This window comes from Bombus vosnesenskii, unplaced genomic scaffold (assembly GCF_011952255.1).
Source record: "Bombus vosnesenskii isolate JDL3184/JDL3185 unplaced genomic scaffold, Bvos_JDL3184-5_v1.1 scf7180000013293, whole genome shotgun sequence".
Taxonomy (NCBI): Eukaryota; Metazoa; Arthropoda; class Insecta; order Hymenoptera; family Apidae; genus Bombus; species Bombus vosnesenskii.
The window spans coordinates 1,311,058-1,334,868 of NW_022882944.1; the positions used below are offsets into that span (position 1 = coordinate 1,311,058).

At 34.0% G+C, this 23,811-nt stretch overlaps 2 protein-coding genes and 1 long non-coding RNA gene across 8 annotated transcripts in view; 1 reads left to right on the forward strand and 2 right to left on the reverse strand.

Annotated features, from left to right (window-relative positions):
* The first annotated feature begins 461 nt into the window (after positions 1 to 461).
* LOC117232847 (spectrin beta chain, non-erythrocytic 5) overlaps positions 462 to 23,811 on the forward strand; it is a 57,559-nt gene continuing 34,209 nt past the window's right edge. For 3 of the 5 annotated variants that reach the window (XM_033492545.1, XM_033492547.1, XM_033492546.1), the window contains exons 1-3: positions 16,418 to 16,626; positions 21,654 to 21,904; positions 22,335 to 22,502. In XM_033492545.1, the coding sequence (XP_033348436.1) occupies positions 16,590 to 16,626; positions 21,654 to 21,904; positions 22,335 to 22,502 (456 nt within the window). In that variant the 5' untranslated portion in view covers positions 16,418 to 16,589. Of the gene's footprint in view, positions 765 to 16,417; positions 16,627 to 20,796; positions 21,009 to 21,653; positions 21,905 to 22,334; positions 22,503 to 23,811 lie in introns of those variants that run through there. The other 2 variants (XM_033492548.1, XM_033492549.1) reach the window with 2 other exon arrangements.
* Positions 1,559 to 4,130, reverse strand: LOC117232851. The gene is made up of 3 exons (XR_004493203.1): positions 2,776 to 4,130; positions 2,373 to 2,506; positions 1,559 to 2,178 (listed from the first exon to the last, which is right to left on the reverse strand). It is a non-coding gene; the product is annotated as an uncharacterized LOC117232851 (long non-coding RNA).
* Positions 8,222 to 9,787, reverse strand: LOC117232849 (jerky protein homolog-like). Of its 2 annotated transcripts, none has more exons than XM_033492552.1 (3): positions 9,590 to 9,787; positions 9,116 to 9,203; positions 8,222 to 9,037 (listed from the first exon to the last, which is right to left on the reverse strand). In XM_033492552.1, exon 3 carries the CDS (start codon positions 9,033 to 9,035, stop codon positions 8,304 to 8,306), a length of 732 nt encoding a protein of 243 aa, XP_033348443.1. In that variant the 5' UTR covers positions 9,036 to 9,037; positions 9,116 to 9,203; positions 9,590 to 9,787; the 3' UTR covers positions 8,222 to 8,303. The 2 variants fall into 2 exon arrangements, with proteins under 2 accessions (XP_033348443.1, XP_033348444.1); XM_033492553.1 differs by having other exon boundaries at positions 9,116 to 9,280.

Sequence of the window (23,811 nt, forward strand, 5' to 3'; positions counted from 1 at the left end):
CATGCATTGACCACCGGGTCAATATTAACACATAATTTCAAGCAATTTTTTAAGTAAGTAAGAAATTTAAAGATATTCTCAAAAATATAATTCAGATTCTGTCAGAATTGAATGTATCAAGAATGATGACATTTTAAATGGACTGGCGGAAAGTATACTTCTGCTATAACATTGGTGAAATTGAAAACGAAGGAATTGGAATTTTAAAAAATTCAAAAATGTCAATTTCTTTGACTTTCGTTGTACGTATGCGAATTATTTTTTAATTACAAGTGCAAAAGTGTACTTTGCATCGGTCAAATTTCCGCGCGAGCCCAACCTTATCATCAGAGAATAAATCTAGCGTCATTGTGAGTTCATAGATGGCGAGGTTTACTCGACAATCTTCTTGAAACACTGCTGGACCCACCGAAACGGGAGGTGAGGCGTTCCAAAAGAAACTCCAGTGGAAACTAACTTCAGGGGAAGGGCGGCGGGAATTGTCGAAGAACCGCTTGGAGTTCGAAGCCGCAAACGCATTGGCGCAGACGTCGGTACGGTTCGCGCGACACGCTACCGCTAGTACAAAGTTGAAGCGTGCGTTTCTCAGTTTGTATCGTGTGCGCGTGTGTTTATCAGATCTCTTGTAACAACTTCACGGACCTAAGTGTGCACATTTTAGTGAATACAGTGTGCTTAGGAAGTGTATTTAACAGAGTGTTCTCACGGATTCAGCACACAGGTGCTTTTGCGTTTTGGATAAGCTTCGTACACACGTTGAAAAGGTATGTCTACAGTTAAGGGACCTGTCACCTTTCCACGAAACGATCGATCGTACCGTGTGTCTTATCGAACGATCTAGTCCGATGTACATTCGATTTACATTGGTACATATAGTAACTACGAAAAGTGCTTATACACCACTGTATTTATTATAGCATTTGTATACTAATTAACTAAATTCAAGTATATTAAGTGTCATATCATCCAATAGTATGACTACAAAAATTTAATACTACGGAAATGAAATGTGGAACCTTTAACTTGATAAAAAGATGGTTCTTTGCAAAATAATGGTATGTGCACGTACTTTTTGTAACTACTGTATGTATATTAGAACGAAATTTTCCAGATTTCGTACGAATGAAAGAGAAGAAAAATACTAAACAGTCTGCATACTGTCTGGTTAGATTAGGATTTCGAGTTTGTTTATCATCCTCGAACTGCTTGGTCGGCAAACAGAAAATTTACGCGCGCAAAGGTCGACGGGTCACGTGGGACATTTCGTGTAAAATATAGAGGATCCAGTGATCCGCTTCAACAGTAGCAAAAAGTCGTGTACGAAAGTTCTTGCTCTTTTAAGACTTTCTTTCGTCATAACACCGAGATCTTTGCGAACTCGTCGCATTGATCGAAAGGATATCCTTGATCTTTTCGAGATTAGCCTTTTCGAGTCTCGCATTAATTTGAATTCGTTTTCTTTTTTTTTCGAATATGTGCTTTCTCTCTGTATTGCCATTTTTTATTATTTGTTTTTTATTATTTATTATTTTATTATTTATGTTATTTCAATTTTATGTTAGAATATCTCTACCAATATCTAAACTCTTCTTCTTTTTTGAAACGAGAGCGAGATTTTAATATATGTTGAATATAACTATATGTACATAGAAATTCGAAGAACGCAAGGTTAAGGAAACTAGGAGGATCGCGTGAGGACTGCTTAAAAACGGAACAAAGGGCCTTATTCGATACCAGGAAATCGTGCGAAAGAAATTTAAATTTTTTACCATTCATCATCATCATTCCATTCGCATTGAGCCTCATTTCTTAAGAATTTTTTTTTTGTAATCCCTAAGTGATGACGCATTATACGTGTATATCATTTTGTTTGATTAGTAACTGATTAATAATTTTAAAAGTACATAATTTTCTTCTATATTACTTCATTTATTACTCTATTGGTATAAGTATTATCAGCTTAACAATATCAGATATTGATTTATTGACAACTACGACTACATCAAATATCTTTCTGTTCCATTTTGTTACTTTAAACATGAATTCTGCAATAGAAAATAATGGCGGTATTTTCAAATCTCGCGCACTTTCGTTTCACAAATATCAAATTTCAACTATCACCATCGCTATTCCAACCACTGGAAGACGTTATCACATCTGCATCTGCGTCTTAAGAACCTACAGATTATAGATGGGAATGAATTCAGAGGTTAGGATGATATCAATTGCATATTTTGGTTAATAGCATTTCTACACATGCTCCATATCATTAACAAATTAATATCGATGTCTAAAATACTAGTAGAGTTAAGATTTATAAAGTGAATTAGTAAGGAGATATTTTGATATGAATATACTGTATCATTTGATACCTTTATTGTTCACAGTTAATCTTGTTGACATCACACCTAGCCAAGTGTTTGACAAATATTAAATTATGCGTTAATGGCTACGATTCACAAAATTTACCACAGCGTGATCAACTTTAGAAGTATAGTAATACAATCTGAAACAAATACATTAGTGTCAAATAAAAGAAAGTTTAAAAGTTCATATTTGTGTATAATAACTTTTCTGTACTAAATATTTCATAACAGTCATCTATATTATCTATATCTGTCCATAATTTTATTGTTTCGATCAATTATAAATCTTTTTTCTAAAATTGTTCTGTCTTTTGTATTCTTTAAACTTTCTGTTATCCTCCACTATGATATAATATAAAATAATAAACAATTCGTGCATTTTATATAAAAAAGATCTGATTGCCCTAACTCCATTCTTGCATCCCACAGTAGAGTCCACTTTGATACCCGTTCCGCAATAGCTTTCCCCTTGTGACGATATCTTACGTCCCCGTATTCCCGTGTCTAATAGCTTGTGCGTAGAGTCATTCCGTTACGAGGTCAGAATTCCTCGCGGAGGAGAACTGGTCGTTTGCAAAGGTCGCTCGACGGACAGCTGGAAAACCGCGCGCGCGCGCGCTTGCGTACGTATGTATGCATAAGGGAGCGTAAAGACCGGTGGAGATTTTCCTTTTCCCCCCGCGGTCGGAACAAGTTTCTCTCTGTTGAGCGAAGCGATCATAACGGGGCGCTGGCGTCGTTGCACGTGAAATTGGAGCGGACTTCGATCCTTTCCCGAACGGTACCCGGCATTTGATCAGCCTTAGCCCCTGCGTTCCACGAGGAAATAATATTACGCGCGCGCCGCCACGCCGTAGTGCCTTGAGTTTCTAATGAGCCCCTCCAACACTCTGTCCGTTCCTCTACTCACTACTCGACGAATACCGTAATTCTCAATGGATGTCGTTTTTTTCTGTCTTTCTCACTTCCTCCCTATCGTTGCGTCCTTTTCTTGGGAGTCGTTTTTCTTCCCCCCACCAATCGTACTTTTCGCGTTCCCTCCACCAGCGGTCCCTTTCGATGCTCGTCCGATGGGCGAAAGTCGTGTGCGTGAAACCAGCGATGGGTGTAACCGTTCTTCGGTTGTGTTTAAAATGTAACGCGAAAATTGGTTTATTCAGGATTGTTTATTTTAATCGAAGCCTGGTAATTTGTTGAGTTTATTCGACGTTAACTTTTTACAAATATGCAAACTATGTCACACGCTGTAGAACTGATAGACTTGCCGACTGACAAAATGTATTATGTTAGATTATGTAACCGTGGGGATCTTACTGGCTCGATAAGATATTAATACATAAATATTGTTTGTTATAATTATAATAGAAATGTTGTGACATGTTTGATGAGAAAAAAACGCTGTATAATAGAGATTATGGAGTGATGTAAATTTTTAAATAGAGATGCGTAATTCATAAGATAACGCCGAGAGGAATTATCAGATTGAAAGAAACATTGCTTCCAAAACATGATGTTCGCGTGACACCAGCCGATATAATTAAAGTAGAACCTAAAAATATCCGGTTTCGAAGCTCATTAATATGCAAATGTAAACACGCGTTACAGATTCAGTATCGTCCGGTGAGCACACTTGTCAAGGATTCTTCCGTTCAAAGTCGTTTCAAGGTCGTCCCTGTTAAATACTTACGTTTCGTCAAACATAACTTGTAAACATTTACCATAAAAGCTATCAATATGGAGAATATTCGAAAGGCCATAAAATATGACCATCGCATATAAATCCCATATATATATATATCTATACACAGTGTTATGCAGAATTTGCTTACAAGTTTCCAAGTCAAATACATAATAAATTATATATTGACACTTCATCATTTTCATGCAGTACTAATAATGTAGATTATATAATTAATTTTCAAATTTATATACATATAACGAATCTGTGAATGCCAAGCAATGAGTAAAATACGATAATCATTCCCATCGCTATCCAACGTTAGTTAGAGTATTAACAACGAAACGTATATACGTCTCTCATGCGTGCGCGCGCGCACATACACGTTTTCTGGGGGAGTTGCTGGACCGCTCTCAAAGTCCCCCTTTTCTCCCTCCATTTCTTCGTTGAGCCCGCTCGTAGCAAACGAGGAGGATAGAAGAAGGAAGAAAGAAAGAGACGAAGAGAAAGATCCTTGGCGAGTCCTGGAACTCAAGACGCAAGCGAACAGACCAAGACTCCGGTTACAGACTTCAAGGCTTAACGCGTACTCCCGCGTTCCGTCAATCGTGGATTTACGAACGACCACGGGAAAAAAATTCCCGCGTGCAATGTTATTGTGCCGACTCGAGTATCGCCATTACCGTCAACCTGTTTCAAACTACGCGATGGTGGGGGCGTCTTTATGCTTTACCACGCAACTAGGGGAAACTAGGAATTTAGGATGCATGAATGGAGAAATGTAGGACAGTGATGGCTCCTGCTTCTTGCTCTAAAACGAAAACATAAATTATACGTTGACTTGCTTTTGAATCTTCTTACAAATGGAATTCAATTAATTTCTGAATTTTTCAGCTAAATTTTTTGATACAAACGTAGAATAAATACAGTGTTACGATTTTTGTCCCAGGATGAAAGGATAAGTTGTATTTTAGATAACTCTTGAAGCTTCTTATACATAGAAATTAATTAATTATCAAGTATCGTACATTTTTCGTACATTTTTAAACAGAAATTGCTCGTGACGAAAATGCATGAAATAAATGTATATACATGTATGTACAGTTGACAGTGAACATATGTATATACAGTTTCTTTCAAATTTGGTGTACAATTCATATAGTTTTCTTCAAGTTGCCATTTCTCACTCAGTTGTTTTGACTGCTACAAAATACGGATAACGGAGACACGAGTGACAAAAGGCAGATTTTGGCCGTACATCTTGAACGACATCTCTCATTGGCGTAATTAGTTGTAAGTCCCCCATACGTGACCCGTCGAGACGCGTCGACAGAATACGATATGAAGGAACGGAGTTTTATCTGGCGCGTACACGCGGTCGGATTCTTCTAGTAGACGGCCACGTCGCGACGGTGAATGTAAAACTGCCAGAACGCATGCAGGAATGTAGATTTTTCTTGTCAACTTTCTACACGCCTCTGACGTCACTACGGGAATCATTGTCGAATGCAATAGAGAGCGTTTAAAAAATTAACGACCAAATTTTTGCAGATTATCACATTTACCAAAAAAAAAAAAAAAAAAGAAAAAAAGAAAACACGTGTATAGCAAAGTTTTGCATAAAAATTACCAGAATAATTAAAATGATCAATTTGTAGTTTTCTGTAAAAATTTTATAAATTATAGCCGTGTATTTTGAGGGATTTGGATGTCTATTTTGCAAAATATATATGTATATGGATAATAGTTGTTCTCTATAGGTAATGAGTTGTTTTTCTCTTTGCATTGTATATCTTTAGAAACTTTATATCCTAGTCATTGGTCATAATTCTGATGGTAAAACGAATTCCACTACTAAGACTGTGTTCCTATAAACAAACGACCGAATACATTAACATTTAAAATCAGCTGACTAGAGATGTACGTAATTCGAGTTATAGCCACTTTAAGAAACACTGGCTCTTCATCTTTGGCAAAATTTTTATTTCAATCGAATCAAACATTACTGTATTGGTATGTGAAGAAGATTAATGAAGAGTTATCAAGCAAATAGTGCAATATCATTACTATGGAAATAAATATGAAAATAATAATAAAAGGAGATTGAAAGGGAAATATGAACAAGTGAATAGGCGTCTGTGAATAGAAATCTGTACCGTTTAACATCCCGTGTAATTAATGCAGGAATGACGATAAGATAAAGGAATAAATTGTTTTCAATTGGCTTGCTGCAACGCTATCTCTGACCTGGTAGCGTGAAATCATTATTCAATGCCTATTCTCGACCGTAAATTCGAAAGAATGCAAAAGGAACGATGAAAATACTATTATATGATACAGCCATAAATTTTTCCGACTTTCCTATCACATTTTCATATCGTTGCATTTCATTTTCTATTTTCTAAAATGTCTATCTTGGATTTGAATTGAGTCTCGTTATCTTTCATTAGACAAGGTAAAAAGCGTATCATTTTGGTCATCGACCTCATTCGAATTTCACCACTCAACTCGGTGAAACGGTTCATTATCATTCGATGCGTCTTCTCCTATGATCGAACAGAAAAATTACACTGATACGGTCTCATTTCACTTTTCACCGATCATTTCACTTTACGAGCATTTCATTCCTGCTCCCATTTAATGGTGTCTTCACGCTGTATTTAACAGCTCGTTCACAGTGTACTGAAAAAACTCCACTTCATGCTATCAATATATAAGCATGTATATAGCCCTCTTTTAAGTACAAGTGTCGCATGGTGAGAACATTCCAACATCTGCAGGGTCTCTCAGGGCAACCATTTTTTATGAATCTTCTATCTTTTAAATTATCAACTGAATAGATTATACAATAGATTATGATAATTACACAATCTCATCATTTTTCCCTATTTTGACTGTAGCTTCTTTTTACGACGGGAAAACTCGGTAATCTGCAAAATTGCCTAGATTATTATTAGATTATTAATATATTCATTTATATAGATATATCAATAGTCACAATACCTATATTAAGGTTTCAGTAGTTTCATTATTAAAGTATGCAGTGCAAGGGAAAAAGTAAAGGTCATTTTCCAATGACCTTGAGTAGGCACTTGATTCAGTACATATTATAGGACACCTCCATTAAAAAAAGAAAAAGAAGAAGATCAAAGAAGAAGTATCAAAGAATATTGACAGGAAAAGGTACACAAATTCTTACAGGAAGCAATTTATACAACGGAAATTTTTCTCGCATAGCAGTGATGTAATGGTCCGTTTCGGTTTCCGCTCAAGAGGGTAAAAAAATCTGCAACATCTTCATAATCTAACGGTGAATTCTGTCGATCGTGGGCTTTTCCACCAGCGCGAAGTATGCGCAACGCAATTTTGCTGAAATTCAATGGCCCGTTAGAGAGGCATAGGCAGACTTCTTGGAAATTCGCCGAGCGAATCAGAGCGACGGAGCAGAAACTGGAATCGCCGCGATTCCATCGAGATTCTCGGGTTTCAACGTTCGATCTAGAGTCTGGACGATACGATGGAATGCGTGATAAAAAAATATTCAGGAGGATATTCACCCCTAACGTCTTGTTTTAAGTTATCGTGCCGATTAGATAGTCATTGAAAAAGTAATTGGACTAGGTGAGGTAAATCAATTGGTTGATTGAAAATGGCTGGATTATCCGAAAAGTGATTAAGTTCGCTGAGCACAGGATATAGTTAATAACTATTTAATTATGCTTTCTTTTCAATTACTTATTATTAGTACAGACGAAGAATGTAGTAGAGAAAAAGTGGGTTAATTGACGTGCCATTTTATGATTGAGAGAGCGCTACTGGTTTAGGGAAAAATATAAATCTTTGTTACTTAGCTTCCATTTAAATTATTTTACTTTTTATCATTTAATACAATCTCTTTATATTTTTTCATAAAAATTGACATGATAGCGTCTGAATTCCTTAAATTGAAGGTTTAAGAAATGACACTTACCATACGCTTACTATACTTACTATATATATTATGACACCTGCTATAAAAATATCCTTTCTACATATTTTAAAATAAATATAAAATTCGATAAGGTAGTGATTACTTTTATAGTAAACATCTATAAACTTGTCAGAGAAGAGTGAACTAAATACATTCATGAGAACTAATATTCAATGTATAATTCTCAGTAGGTCAAGAGTAAAAAAATATATATTTGCAAAATTTATTTACACTAAAAAATTGTATAATAGAAAGACATATACAATAATTATACACTGGGAGTATTATTTTACAAAACAGTAGTTTCCTGTTTTAGAGTCAGCAAATATTTTTTTGATACACGATTGTGTAAATGTTTTAGAATCATTAAATCATTCTCTAAAGTGTCATTTTGCTGTTCAAAATAAGTTATCAACTTTTCTAGCATTGTTGTTGCTTCTAGGTGGTTGACATCTGTTTCTCCTTGATGATATCTATCAATAAAAGAGTCTTGGATGTCATCTCCATCTTGAGTGGATAAACGCGCACTCACAATATCATCTTCTAATAATAATCGATCTGAGTTGTTATTAGTGACAGCATCCTCCAGTAAACTTTGACTACAGAGGGTCAGTTTTATACCATGTCGGGCTTTCCATCTTCCTAACCATCCTACACTTGCTGTGAAAGTAGGATCACCACCTAACTTTTTATTAAGACTCAGAGCTTTTTTTCTAAGGATAGGTCCTGACATAGGAATACCATTTTCAAGTTCTTGAATATACCACATATACAGTGCATCATCTAGTGTTACATTCTTTGCTTTTTTAATCGTTCCTCTGTTGCCTAAGCTATCTCTAGAAACCATCTTGGCACAAAAATCTTCAATCTCCTTTCTGTTTTTTTTCCAATCAGAAACAGTAGATATTCCTACTCCTAAATCAATAGCAATACTTCTCAATGACTCACCTTTATCAATCCTGTACAAAGCTTTCAACTTCTTTGCTATGGTTACAGTCACTTTTTTCCTTTTACCTGACATGTCTGTAAATGTCAAATATCAAAGAAACACAACACAATTAAGATAAAAACAGTTGTTAAGTTTAAATACCATTGACCTACTTGTAGCATTCCTATTTGCAGCATATTGATTAATCACACTAGCAGTGTGATATTTATGATATATTGAAGAATCACTCTGTTGGATCAACTATGAATACAATTAATTAGAAGAAATGAGCTTTTAATTTATATTTCAAGAAGGATTTATAATTGAAATTAGTAAATCTAACAATTTTTGTTAGCAAGTGATTTCCACTAAAGAGTATTCGTGGTTTTAAAATAATTAATGAAAAAGTAAACAAATTATATGAGTAACAAAAAATGGAATAAATTCGTTCCAAATATTTAAACAATTGGACGATATATTTTTCTATATATAAATTCTTACAATTGTCTATAAATGTTGACTGTATTATTTTATTAATTAATAAACCGCTAACATATAGGTTATGTCATCTAACCTCGTTCCAACTACTTGAATGTGTCAATGAAAATCAAAGCAAATGAAGTAGTTATTTTAAAACTTTAACTCACTTTCTGTTCTCTCTTTCTTTTCTAATACTTGAACAACTTTCACTTTAACGAAATTTAATTATTTTTACAACACTGTTATATTTGAATTCCCACTCTAAACGTTATTTAACCAACTGGAAGGGAAAGAACATGTAGAGACACTCTCAACTCTACCACCAGATGGCTACCTACACTTTCGTACTACGCCGACGTACAACACTTTCATGCTAGTACTTTCTCTTCTATTTATCAGTAATTGTAAATACGTATCACTTCTCAACTTTCTTATCAGGGTGTCTATGGCACGAGTACATGCTTTCTAAGTTAGCGTAACTGATGAGTCCTCTGGCCTTAGCAGATTCTTATGAAATACACTTTTCTCCTCTTTCTTCTATCTCTCCTTCTATCCTTCTATCTCTCTTTATTCAAGATACCATGATTTACTTACAAACATTTCATTCGCAACGTCTTTTATTCCTCAATAAAAATATTAAAGATATTGCACATAAAAGACTTCGCACATAAAAGACTTCGCACATAAATGGTAACTCTACTTTAAGTCGCTTTTCATCAATAAGATAGGAAGACATTATATATATATATATATCCGCTATATCTGAGCGTCGACAGCTTCTGTTCGATAAGGCGGCTCATCGATATTCATATCAAAACGCGTCTGGATAATTCCAGTCCATTGTATTCGTATACCGGCGACGTAAATTCTTCGGTGAATTCGTGCCTCTAACTGGAGAATGAAAGGTGGCCTAATGTGGCACGTGGGAGTTTACGCGATAGTTACAAAAGGGACCGCAAGCCACGTTGTTGCGTAGATCAGAAACGCGAGTCACAGTGATGTTCTCGACTAAATGATACACGTATGCCCATTTTCTATGAAATAACACGTTCCGTTCGGCCACATTCTCGATAATACACAGGTAGACCGATCTGCAAGTTGTAATATACCGTATACAGCGTGGGATGTAGGAAACATAGCGGATAAGTGGAAAATCTCCAGAGATGCTAAAATATGTATTTTAGTATAGCGGGTGAAGCGAAAATTGTTATACATTGTCTAAAATGTTTCTTTGAAATTTAGGTTAGGTTAGGTGAAATAATATGGCCCGTTAAACTGAAACGAGTTAAAGTAACATATTCAATCGTCTTAGTTAATGGATATGGAGTTTCGTGATAGAGTTCGTCAATCTTTTGATCCTAAAGACAGTCAGTGAAGAATTCGCGCGAACAAACATTTGTGAAACATTGATTTATCTCCTTCCTCATCTCTCGAGATCGAGAACACAGATAATTACGTAATGTAACAAGTTGCCCAATCTGTTCCGTGAAAGTTATAATTTAACAATTAACGTCCGCAGGAAGCCGAATGACTCACTAACGTCTTGCAATTAAGGGTGCTCCATGAACAAACTTTTCGAAAGATAAGATGTTATTGATTCAACCTATGGAATTGAAAATATAATATGGCTCTTTCTTTTATTTGATTGTAAATGTCAATGACATTGTGTGGAAGATCATGTAAAATTATTATTCTCTTTCCATAATTATCGTAATAAGTATTTTCCTGTGGCTAACAGCGAGGTAGTTGTTTCTTAACCGAGCAGGGACTCGAACAGTTTGTTACAAATGGGTCATTGTGTAAACGTTATGACTCTGTACTGTGAGGTGCAATTTTTCATGAAAAGGGCCTCAAATGTTTCAAAAATACAGCGCGGTTCATTTCAGCTTCGAATCGACGAATTTTATAATTTTTACGTACTCGAGTTATAGAATTTTCAAATTTTAACTACTGACATTTTTAAACTAAAAAATTGTTAAATTTCCAAATTTTTGATTATCCGAATTTTGGAATCCAAATTTTGAGATTCTCGAGTTTCTACATATTCAAATGTTGGAATTTTCAAATTTTCAAATATTGAAATTTTAGAATTTTCAGATCCCTGAATAATCAAATATTTGGCTACTTAAATTTTCTAATTTTTGGATTCCCAAGGATTTTCAAAATTGTGTACGGTGAACGTATTACAATTGGCGATGATTCAAGCAAGAGGGACGAATTAAACCGGAAAGAATCTTCCATTGCACTTGGTCAGACATCGTGATGGCATTCCTATTGAGCTTGCGGCGTGTAATGACGCCGTGAAATTGAAATTAAATGTCGGCAACATGTGTAAACTTCTGAGAAACCAGTGATGTCATCTGGATTAACGAACTGCCAAGCGGCTAAATAAATTACAGCTCGTTCGCGATGGAACATTTCGCAATTATGTAAATATTAGCTGCAGTCTTATTGCTTGCTCTAATCTACGCGGAAAATTGTCAGTATTTCGAACGCAAGCTGGGAAATAATTGTATTTTAACTGGCTGAAATAAAAATGATAGGGATAGAACTAATCGTCTTATAATCAAGATTAGTGATCTCGCTAATTAGCCATGATGTAAACGATGAAAATAAGTTCCAGCCACATAATTTCAAAACAGTTATGCAAACTAGAGTAATCAAATTGCATTTTATCCCAACTGTTGGTTTATCAGTAAATATGACTCAGTTGTAGTAACATATAACGAGATTGGGACCATAAAAGTTATTTCAAGAAGTGATATCATATTTAAATTAAAATCGAATTACGTCAAACAACGCGTTTGTCTCTTACGTGAGCGGAAAGAAACTTACAAAACACTGTCAACATTCAGTTCAAAAAATTATTAACCTATTAGATAAAACATTGAATTTAGTTAGAGATTATGAGATTCGTTTCTTCTGAGAACAGCAATTTTTTAGCAATACTCTGTAGTTTTCGTACGTATTGTGTATTTGGTGTCTTACGTTCATTCACATAGTAACGTCATTGTTCTACTTCCTTTAATGAAGAAACACTTCCGGTAAGGAACTGTTATACGGAACAAGTGAATGAAGGGCTTGCTTATGGTATATCGTAAAGATTATATTACTTCCTGCTCGTTAAATTTTTTCTCTACGGAACTCCGATTCTTTCAGAAGATATTACTGTATAGTAAAAGAAGAATTACATACATATAATTCTTATACTTATACTTAATTTAGCATAGAATATTTGAAAAATTATATTTGTAATCGTATGCCTCCACAAGGAAGAAAAAATGCTGCATTCCTAGCTATTACTAGCTTCATACTGTATTTAAATCCCTGGAAATGACATTGAGTTGGCTATAAACTCCAATAATACTCGTATTACTCATTTTATCACACAACTCTTCAATCTAGCATAAGATAAACATACACTGATTCGATCACCCAGAGATATTATTTGAAACAACTGATTTCAAGTGAAAACAACATATAGATGGCACTCATACTACTACGAATAAGTTAACAAAAATTATCCTACAACTTCTCAATCTAACATGATGTAGATATACAATGTCTAGGGATTTTATTTTTCAAAACAACTAACCTCAAATGTGGAAACAACTTACATGTTCTATTCATACCACTACAAATAGGTTAGAAAAAGATTGAATGCTGGAATATTCCATCAGATAACCTACATAACTGATCCTCAACTACTAAATTCACGGTCAAAATGGTAGACGGCTAGCAACAAATGCCATTGAAAAGTATAGGGTTGCAGGAGCGGATCGTTGTCGTTGGTAATGTCAGTGGGTGGCCAAATATAGACATGTCGTCATATCGTTTGAACTTGGTACAGCTTGCCACATTCTATATTTCGTCTCCTTTGGTTGCGAGCGCGTGTGTAATACAGCAGATGAATATTTGTCTAGGTTTAAGTTATCAGTGTCAATAGTGTGTTGGTATCTGTTTTCGAGGTGAGTCAGGACGAGTTTCGATAATAATACGGTTCAGATTTCACCTGGTCTTCTTTGCCACGGTCTTCCCTGCCCCGTCGTTGCGTACGACGCATTTCCGGGGCAATTTCGTACTTCCTGGCAACGATCGACCATCTTCCAAGTTCGTCGAACGTTTCATCTTCGATGATCTATCTTTAGTCGTTAAATTGGGAAATTTGTATAAATAAAAATATCAAAGGAAGCTTGAAAGGTTATGTCAATAATTCAAAGTTTAATTACTTATTTAAAAAGCCCTTTTAAAAGTTTTCGATTATTCTTGGTCTAGATAGTCTATGTTTCCTTAACTGACAAATAGACAAGATCGGTATAATGTAAAAATTATAAGAATGAATGAATTATTGCGTATGAAGAAGTACAAATAATCCTCGTAATATAAAAAATATGTAACCGATTATCTTTTTCAGTTTTGAGATAAAAAAATTGCTTTTTGATACATCTTATATCTGGAACCAATGTCGAAAAATCATTGATTCTTATCTATAGACGTTGCTGCAAATCATTGAGGTGTTTCTGTAGCTGTGTCGAGGTGCATGTAGCGTGCTTCCGGGCGAATCTCGAACTTCCTATTTGCTGTCCGAATAAACGAGCTTATACGCTGGCTATTTCAGTCGAAACTGAACGATGAAATCTAAAGCAAATGAAAATTGACGTTGTAAACATCAAGAAGGAAGTAATTAAGCTCCTAGATCAATCTAGTAGCTTTTTATAGATTTCCTTCTAGAATTTGTAAGTACAATTAATCCTGGCGATGTATGGGAAATTAGTGGGTGGTTCGTCTTGGATTTCGTTTTACTTTCTATTACGCCTCGTGTGGAAGGTTAATCGAAAGTAAATGGAAACTAAGCGAATAAATGATTCCATGAAATAATATACTATAAATATCATATGTACTAGCATCGGGCGTAACGTTCACGTCACGAAATAACGATTTTTGTTATGTTTATGGAAAAATTCAATAAGTTTGAATATTTGAAACATAAAAAGATAGAATCAATGAATAATTAATGAAATTCAAGATTGGATGAATAAATGGCGCGCGCCAATAAATAGTTAACGGCCATATGGCGCTAGTGTCGCGTCATCAGTCTTCATAGTATCAACGAAGTTGCAAATATTTTTGTATGCCTGTGTATTTCTTTTTTTCTCTATCAAATATGTTGAGTATCGGCGTTATCAAAAAAAGAAAGGCGTAGTAGTGACATGGATTTATAAGTCATAACGTCATCGTCACTTCTATCAGATAATCGCCAGAACAAGTCACACAAGGCAAGGCGTTTGCCATGTAATAATGATATTGGATGTTTGAAAAGTTATTTTATGAAATGACTTATTTCAACGTATGAATTTTACTTCATACAAGCTATATTTTATATTATTTATTCCATAGAATGAATGTTGAAAATACTATTAAATGTCGATAGCCGTAAAGTATGTATTATATATTGATTGGACTCGACAAAAGTTGAGGATATCTATAAATGTTGACTTACTAGTAATACGTGTGGACAAATGTTTAAAAGCTGATGATGTTGAAAGATGTTAACAAGCCTAAATGTTGACCAACGTTAAAGCTGTTGACAGATATCGAAGACGTAAATGTATGTTGACATTGTTGGTAGACGTTGACAGATTCCCTAATAATATTAAAAATTTAACAAGTAAAAGCACCAAATTCATGATAATATTTCAAAGTCACTGCTATTCCACACGATTGAAACTGGACAATCAAACAATTCGTTCTGTTCAGTGTATTTATCTAGTTTTAGAAACGATCTCTCATTTCTTGTCACAGTGAAGAACATTTCAATAATTCTTTATGTTTGAAGACGTTACATCACTAGATGACGATATGCTAATGCCATAAAAATTCATTATCGTACGTGTTTCTACCTCGTGACATCAGACCTTCGACTAGACTTAAATGGCTGTACAGCAAGCATTAAGTTTAATTTGGCAGATGTTTGCTCTATAAAAGCTACACATTTTTTAAACAATTTTGTAACTCGTTTTCGATCGAATCATACTTTTCTATCGCACAGAGAATAACCATTTGTTTAAATTTGGGGGAAAATTAAAATCTTAAATCATTTTTAAACTATTAAAAATTTGTTTCGCGGCCGAAACCAAAGAGTAACTCACACACGAAAGTTTGAATTAAAAAGTTATGAATTACAGCCGCTAATACTTTCTTAAAAAATTATCGTCTCTTCTATCACGGTCATACAACGCACGTTTAATTTATGTAAATTCATTCTAACGTACACATTACATAGCCCGCGTCCCTATGAAAACGTCACGGTTCGTGCTCCACTGCATAATTGCATCGCAGTTTATGTACAAACGATCATCTAATCAACTTGAAAACGATGCATGCTTAATCATGCTACGAGTAAATTATGATTTATTTGAATTTGTAAACATATTTTATTCATATTTTATTATTGTATTGCTCTATTATTATCGACATTATTTCTAGTTTACTTGCTATTTTAATCTTATTTTCTACGGAAGTTACCATAATGATACAATTTTTCTGTCCTCGTCTTCTGTCCTCGTATTTCACCCATCATTACCATTCAATCAGCCGAATTCTAAATTACCTTTACTTAACAATTTCCAAATTTAAAAAAGGTGCTATTATTATTAACATAAACTTTAGTTTATATGTAAATTTACATATACCCGATTACAATCAATAACTTAATTGCTACGCCATTGGTAGGTACATTCCCGCTCGGAAGAACATATGTACGTATAATATCTGGCCACTTGCTTTTGACAGATAATATATCACGAAACTTTACAATTGCGAAACAAGTAACGATAAAAATTTATGTATTGTTATTGGCAGTCGGTCATGTCGTATACATTCGTGAAAAAGAATTGTGCTCTATACTCATATACTTATTGTTAACGTTATTATATAAAAGAACGGACACAAAATGTTCGCGATACGCGATAAGAGTCCTGGCAGTTAAAGTGGTCTTGAGTTAACAGCTGAATCAGTTCGGTGTCGCCATTCGTAGACGTCCAATCGTTCTTCGTTCGTCGTCTCCTCGTTTCGATATCGAGTCGTGATTTTCGTCAATTTTTCATGATATTGACTTTGGTGAAAGAAGTCATGAAAGCAGACCAGTGGATCAACGGCCATTGAAAAATGAAAGGGACAACCGTGTCAGGCAATTATTATCATGGTACGTTGAATTAAGCCAGTTGTAATTTAATTTGCGAATCAATAGATCGTAAAACGTGGATAAAGGATCGCATTTGAGTTGAGTTTCTAACGAAGTTTTTGATTAGAGGCCATTGAATAGGATTAGGCGTTGATAGGTTAAGATCTCTGTATCTTTTTATCGAAAGGGATTATGGGTGTGGTAGTCTTTTCATGGTAGAAGAGCGATTTGGAAACTGCCGTATCTACGCAAGTTTATCTTAACAGATAGATTATCTATCGAAATCCTGCCGCGCATTCCATGTAATTAGAGCTCCATGAGTGTCGTTTACTATTTAGATGTTCGTCGGCTAAGCTCGTACGATTTAATCGATCCGTGTTTTCTATCGGGATTTACTGTCTTTTTGTGTTTAAACAACTTTTAAGCTTATTTTTAAATAGAGAAGTTTGATTTTTTTGATATAATTTGAGGGTATTTATAGGGTTTAATAATTGATCTGGTTATAGTTTGAATTAGAGGTAAATCATGCTGGAAAAGGTTAAATATTTTTAAAATTATAATTAGAAATTAAAAGTTTTTTTTTAAAAAAGTAGCCTTAATGTATTCAAATGTACCAGTTACATTCTATTTCAACTCTAAATACATACATTTGTTCTGTACAATTCTATTACAGTGAAATCCATCATGGCTGCTTTTTAACCTTACATTACGGAACACATAAAATTCTATAGTCTATCCCTAGATTCTATACAAACTACTTTAAGTTCTTCCATAGTCATTCTAGTTTAGTCTCTCATCGTTACTGAAGTTCTTATTGTATAAGTACTGAACAATCTAATTTCCTAGAAAAATCATAACATCATGCATTATACGTATTTTAGTTCGGACAAGTTCAGAAGTAAGGTTTGCTGAAAACTACACGAACGTGTGCAAGTAGTTGTGTTTGCAGACGTTACGCTCGAAGAATCCGCAAGCGTATACACGCGCGTGCGTTACAATCGCGTTACATGGTTTCCAACGGCTTAGAACAGCGACGAACAGCTTCAGACAGAGACAGAGTTTAAGCATTTTAATCAAATCTACGATGTTACCTGCTTGTCATTGCCCTCTTGGTTTGCACGTAGCCATCTATTGGCACGCTTTTCAGTGCGAACGCGAGCTAACCACTGAGGTTGCCGTTTCTCCTCATTGGCGTATATAATTCGCATTTTTCTTCTCTTGAATATCTACACCTTTTGTTGTTTTCTCTTGTTGTTTAGAATAGTAAAAAGTTCCTTACAATTAGGTTCTTGCGGGAAAAATACTTTTTCAAAACAAACATAGATATTATTTAAGTTTAAATTAGTAGATACTTTAGGTTAAGTTTCAACGAAAGAAAGCAAGTTAAACTTGATTTACATCTAAACAAAAAGTTCGTCTTTAATAGATTTTTTTGAAGGAAGAATATCTTTCATATCGACGTTGTTCAACTATAATTAAGTAGAGATTTTATTTAGAGAGAGAGATAAAAAGTTTCTTTAACTATATATCCTGTGAAACAAAAATATTTTTCAATGATAACATTGATGTTAATTAATTTCATAGATATTTTAGGTTAGGTTGCAAGTGTTGCAAAGTAGATTAAATTTGGTTTACATTTCAAGGATTATGTGTATGCTTGTTTAACAGGATGTATGGAAGTTAAGAGGTTAAATTTTATTAGTGACTCATACTAGTGAAGTTATGATGAATATATACTGTATATCATATGATAAACATAATGTGTATCATTTATATTTTATATTGCCCTTGCTATCTTTAAAACAATATATTCCGATGATGTATCGTGTAAATATCGTTTTCCCAATATTTAACTTTAAACTTCTCGATTGTCGTTATCTAAAAGGAGTGCAAGAATTCTCAGGTGCGACATGTCTACAAACAACATATCTTCACCGACGAATTCGTGTTAATTAGCGGAGTCGTTTTGCAATGAAAACTAACTTCTTTTGTCAGACATCAATTCCAAGATAGCATTGCATTAACATAATGAACACTCTTATCGAATATGTTTTTCAACGACAACACGCGTTGTGTATGTAGACATTAACGATCACAGCACGAACGTATTTAGTTATGAGCTCAATTAATTGTAATGCCTCCAGTCACTGCTTAGATACATAGCGTCAATAATGAAGGATATAAATACTATTCAAATAAGCGTCGTTCGGTGAACTAATCGGAATAAATTGTTCGTGGTAACGATTTGTCATCCTTTTGCAATTCTTATTTCCCCCAATCGTTTAGATAGAAAAATTTATTTAATGAATTAATAAAATTAGAATTTTGTTCGTATAAGTTGTCGGTTGAATAATTTGTGTTTTCGAATTGGAGATAATTTTAAATTAGAGTATTATCGATAATAAGCTGTAGTGGAAGTTTATATAATTTTTAGATGATAATTGTAAAGCCCAAATAAATATGTATCTAGAACAGAAGATCAGTATACTTATTAATTGAAGTAGCACATAGAGTAATAAATGGAAGTTTTAGTAGCCGGAGAACTACGTCTTTAAATTGGATTCCGTCGTTTTATTATCCATAAATTTCCATTGCTTTATCTCTAACTCACTTAAAAAGAATGTTTTTACGTACCTTACTTTAGTGTTAAAAATATACTACAGAAAGATTAGAAAAAATATTTAAAAAGTTCGTTAAAAAAGTGTTTGAACAATCTTATTAAATATCAAAATATATAGCTGTATAAGCTCGTAACAATATCAAGGGTTACATTAAAATTATATAAAATTCATTCGACATAAAATTACACGAAGTAAAAGGAGAATTGTGCCACAGTGTGCTCGACTATTTCAATCACGAGCTATCGCCAGGTTCCGATAAGGTATCTTCCCTGAGAGTGAAAGAATCATTTCCATCGTCGTAGAAATAGAAAATTATCCATTATTAATGAAAGTCATCGGGGTTATTTTATTGAATTCTTCTGTGTAATAATGCTTTTTGTCGTCTTGGAAAAAATATAAAATACTTAAAAAGATTAAAAAGATCTCTTAAACGATAATTCTGCGATACGAGTTGATTATTGGATATACATCAATACGATAAAACACACTGTTGGAGTTTGAACACCTTAAACTCTAATAAGTATAATTCGTGTGTTTTAAAAAACTTTCGTTTTATCCATCCTTTTTGGCGAGTTACGAGTTTATTATTCGCCCCATTTCGTACCATTCAGACAACTATCGTCAGTTTTTTAATGTACTTACTGATTACATTGGCAAGTTAACAGTATCTGTTTTTGAAAATGTGCGGATCTTTTGCTAACTTATAGTTCTATCTCTCTTTAATAATCTGTAACACATGCACATACATATGAGAAATAAAGAGAAAAGTACAAATGATATAACGAGCAGTGTAGAGAAAAATGCTTAAGGGTAAAGAATAACGAAGATAAAAAATGTAAATATGACGAAATTAAAGGAGAATTCTAGAACTCTTCTTATACCTGTTTTTAGAAAAAATCCTTGAACTATATCATCTATTTTTGGATTATCTTGTATAACATATTTACTAAGGTAATTTTGCTACTAAATTTTTACGATGTTTTATTGTGTGATGATCTTTTATCTTTGATAAATTATCGTATGAATCGTTATCGAGGATTATATGATACGTAATTGTCTAAAGAGATCAAAAGATCAAAAGATCAAAAGATCATAAAACTACTAAAGAATTTAAAAACTTGAAATAATCCTTGCGTCTTGCGATCATGTTTTCGTATAAATTAACGATCGAAATAAAGAATTCCACCCAACTTTATCGAAAAGTATAAAAACGAATTTGTGATCCCTAAAACAAGTGTTGACACCTATTCAACATAAATTTCCGATTTTATTTAGCATATAATATTTTTTTAATCAAACTAATCTCAAACATCTTTGAAAATCTTGTCAGAATCGTTAATTAAAAGTCATGATTGATTTTACGCTCAATTTTCTGGTTTAAATCTTACCTTTGCAAAAGAAATCTTGTTCACTGACTTTCATGAATTAAACTACCGGTAAAATTAATGCGTCGTTCACGGACAATGGCGGACGAGCGTGGTTACTAGGGGAAAAAAGGGGGCAGCATTGTGGCGAAACGTGTGCAAGGTAAATAAAGAGTAAGCGCGAACGACGTTTACCTGAGAGAACCGTTTTGTTTTTTACCAGTGTTCGTGACTCGACGAGATTATTGTCCCCGGTTTATCGTTGCTATCGTCGGCATGTGTCATAAATTTTTTCTCGCCTTATAAGGACCGAACAACAACCGAATAAATGTGTACGCGAACTTGAATTGCTTATTTAGTGTGTATATGGAAAACTGGGATTTAATAGGGCTCTGCTTCCTTTCTACTGTGCAATGAGGTGAAGGAAGGGAACTCGTTGTTCTTCTTGATCCTTAATTCTAGAGTTAGTGCGAAGTTAAGCATCTGGAACACAAATATTTTATGTGTAACATTTGAATTAAAAAGATAATTTCCTATTTTTAAGTTAAATATTATTATAATGCGTGATATTAAAAATTGAAATTCTCATTTACTTATGAAAGAAATAGTATCGTACTTTCTTGTGCACTGAGAATTATAGCGTAATATAAGCGAAATTATGAGAACTTGAATTTAGTCACATATTTCAATTCTTGATAGAACCATTCTATCGAGTATTATACAAGTTCCATAACTAACTAAATTACAACCTCATGTTTGTGAATATTCTATTTCTAGTTTTATGATTTGAAAAATTTAGCGAAATTTGTATAATAATAAATATATTACTTTTATGACTTACTCTTTACACCGTTATGATTTTCAGTGCTCTACTTATAGAAAAGCTTTATATTTTACCAATATTACAACTAAAATAGAACTGTTTAGAAATTCTCCTAGCTTTCCTACGAAATATCGCATTTGAAAGAAAACAGAAATTTCCATTTCCGTTAGTAGTGTTTCCTTTCCAAATAAGGTGCTGTGTTCAAAGCGTGTCTAATTTTGGTGAAATGTTTGGTTTCAGGGGCGCAGTATGTGCCCGGTGTTGGGCTTGGCGCCGCACCCCAAACAAGGAGTTACATCTTCGACTACACGCCAAACTATCCACCGTCCAGAGTCGACAAATTCAGGGGTGGTACTGATATACAGAAGAGAATGACTCAGAGGGAAGATACACTGAGGTTTGAGCAGGGCCGTATTAAGGCCCTGCAGGAGGAACGTCTGCATATACAGAAGAAGACATTCACCAAATGGATCAACTCGTTTCTGTTGAAGGTACATTTTGTTTTTTATACAACTTCCGATATTATAAAAGAGACAGTAATTCTTAAGAGAGTATATCTTTTAATTTCTCGAATACGTTGTCTTTCTACCGCCTGGAAAAAATTGTAAATAATTTTTTAAAAATTATGAAAAGTAATTAAAAATAATTAAAATAATTAAAATTAAAATATAACAATACTAAAGATATTTGTAAAAATGGCCTACTTTTCTGCGAATACAACGTTTTTCAATTGCTTGTAAAAGACATTAAAATAATTTGAAAAAAAATGGTAAAAAAGTAATTAGAAAATGTAGATGATACGATATTTATACAAATACCTAAGATATTTATAAGAATGACACACGTCATATTAGAGTCGCTAGAATATCTATATAGGAAGGAATCCGGAGACTTGTTGAATCGATTACTTTCACTTCGCAGGCACGTATGGAAGTGGAGGATTTATTCACGGATCTAGCGGACGGCAAGAAATTATTAAAACTGCTAGAGATCATCTCCGGTGAACGATTGGCTAAACCTAACAATGGTCGTATGCGGGTGCACAAAATCGAGAACGTGAACAAATCTCTGGCGTTTCTTCATACAAAGGTAGAATTAATTAATCGTTTTCCCACATATTATTCAAATGAACTTCATCTTTCTATGGATTTCAAAGGTGTATTTCAAATACATATACGTTTTGTTTCTATTCCACAAATAGTCACATGAGAATTTAAAAAATATTATATCTAGGGAAATCTATGATTCTAGGGATACCTATGATTCTAGGGATCCCTATATATTTCTAATTTCAGGAAATGATTCTAGAAGAATTTAGGTAAATCTAAAAAATAGTATCTAGGGAAACTCGAAATACAAAGTTTCATATTTTCTAGAAGAACATAAAATTATACTTTAAAATTAACGTTATAGAATCGAGCGTTTTCAATGACAGTCATCACTACTAATCTTTGATAGCTTTTGCATCAACCTTTCAATATTTGCAACGGTTATATTTACACTAAAAGTTTACAGTTCCTGGCATAATCAAGCAAAAACGACTTGACAGTTAATTTTTCTTGAAATCTTAAGATATCTTCATAAATGAACAAATTATCATATTCGACATCTTCCTAGGTAAGATTAGAAAATTTCTCCCGGAGGTATAGATCCTAGTAGCTTTGTTCACTACATCGATGTATCTAATTGTTCGTTAGAGAGGACGTAGGAAATAATTCTCACGCTTTCACGATTGTCTTCTCTATTTCGCGACAGCGTTACATTCGATTATGAGATTATGTAAGGGGCGGCGCTGTTACGTAAGTGAAAATTGAAATTTTCTACCGGCGAGGCTTTTCCTCGCCGTGAACATTAATAAATGGCTATATGTATTATCTGGCATCCGACTCGTGTTTGCTCGATCGTTTCGTTACACTTGAGCTATCAGCCGTTTTATTCAAGTAACTGACTAATTACGGTTAAGTGTAAATGATGCCAGACATGAAAATTAAAAGTGATTTAGTTTCGCGAATTTTAAGAGCGCTACAAAATCAGAAGAATGAACACGTGAAACCGTAAGAGAAAAGATGAGATAAGCGACGCGTGGCTGCTACTTCCGGTAATGGGAGACTCTGATCGTGATCATCTTTCTTGGGCAAAATCATAAATGCTATGCACACGTGTAGCGTTCGATGTCTCTAGAGAAGTGAAGAACGTAAAATATAGGATTTTAGTTTATAATATAAAGTATAAAAACCTTCGAGTTTCTTCCTTCGAAAGAATAATTCGAGATCTTGGGAATATAGAAATTTGTACCTGTTGGAAAAATCCAACATCTTTGAAGATCGAAGATTAAGAACTAGAAAACTTCGAAGTATAATATGATTTTAGGTTTCCTTAATAAATAAGATTTCCTTGA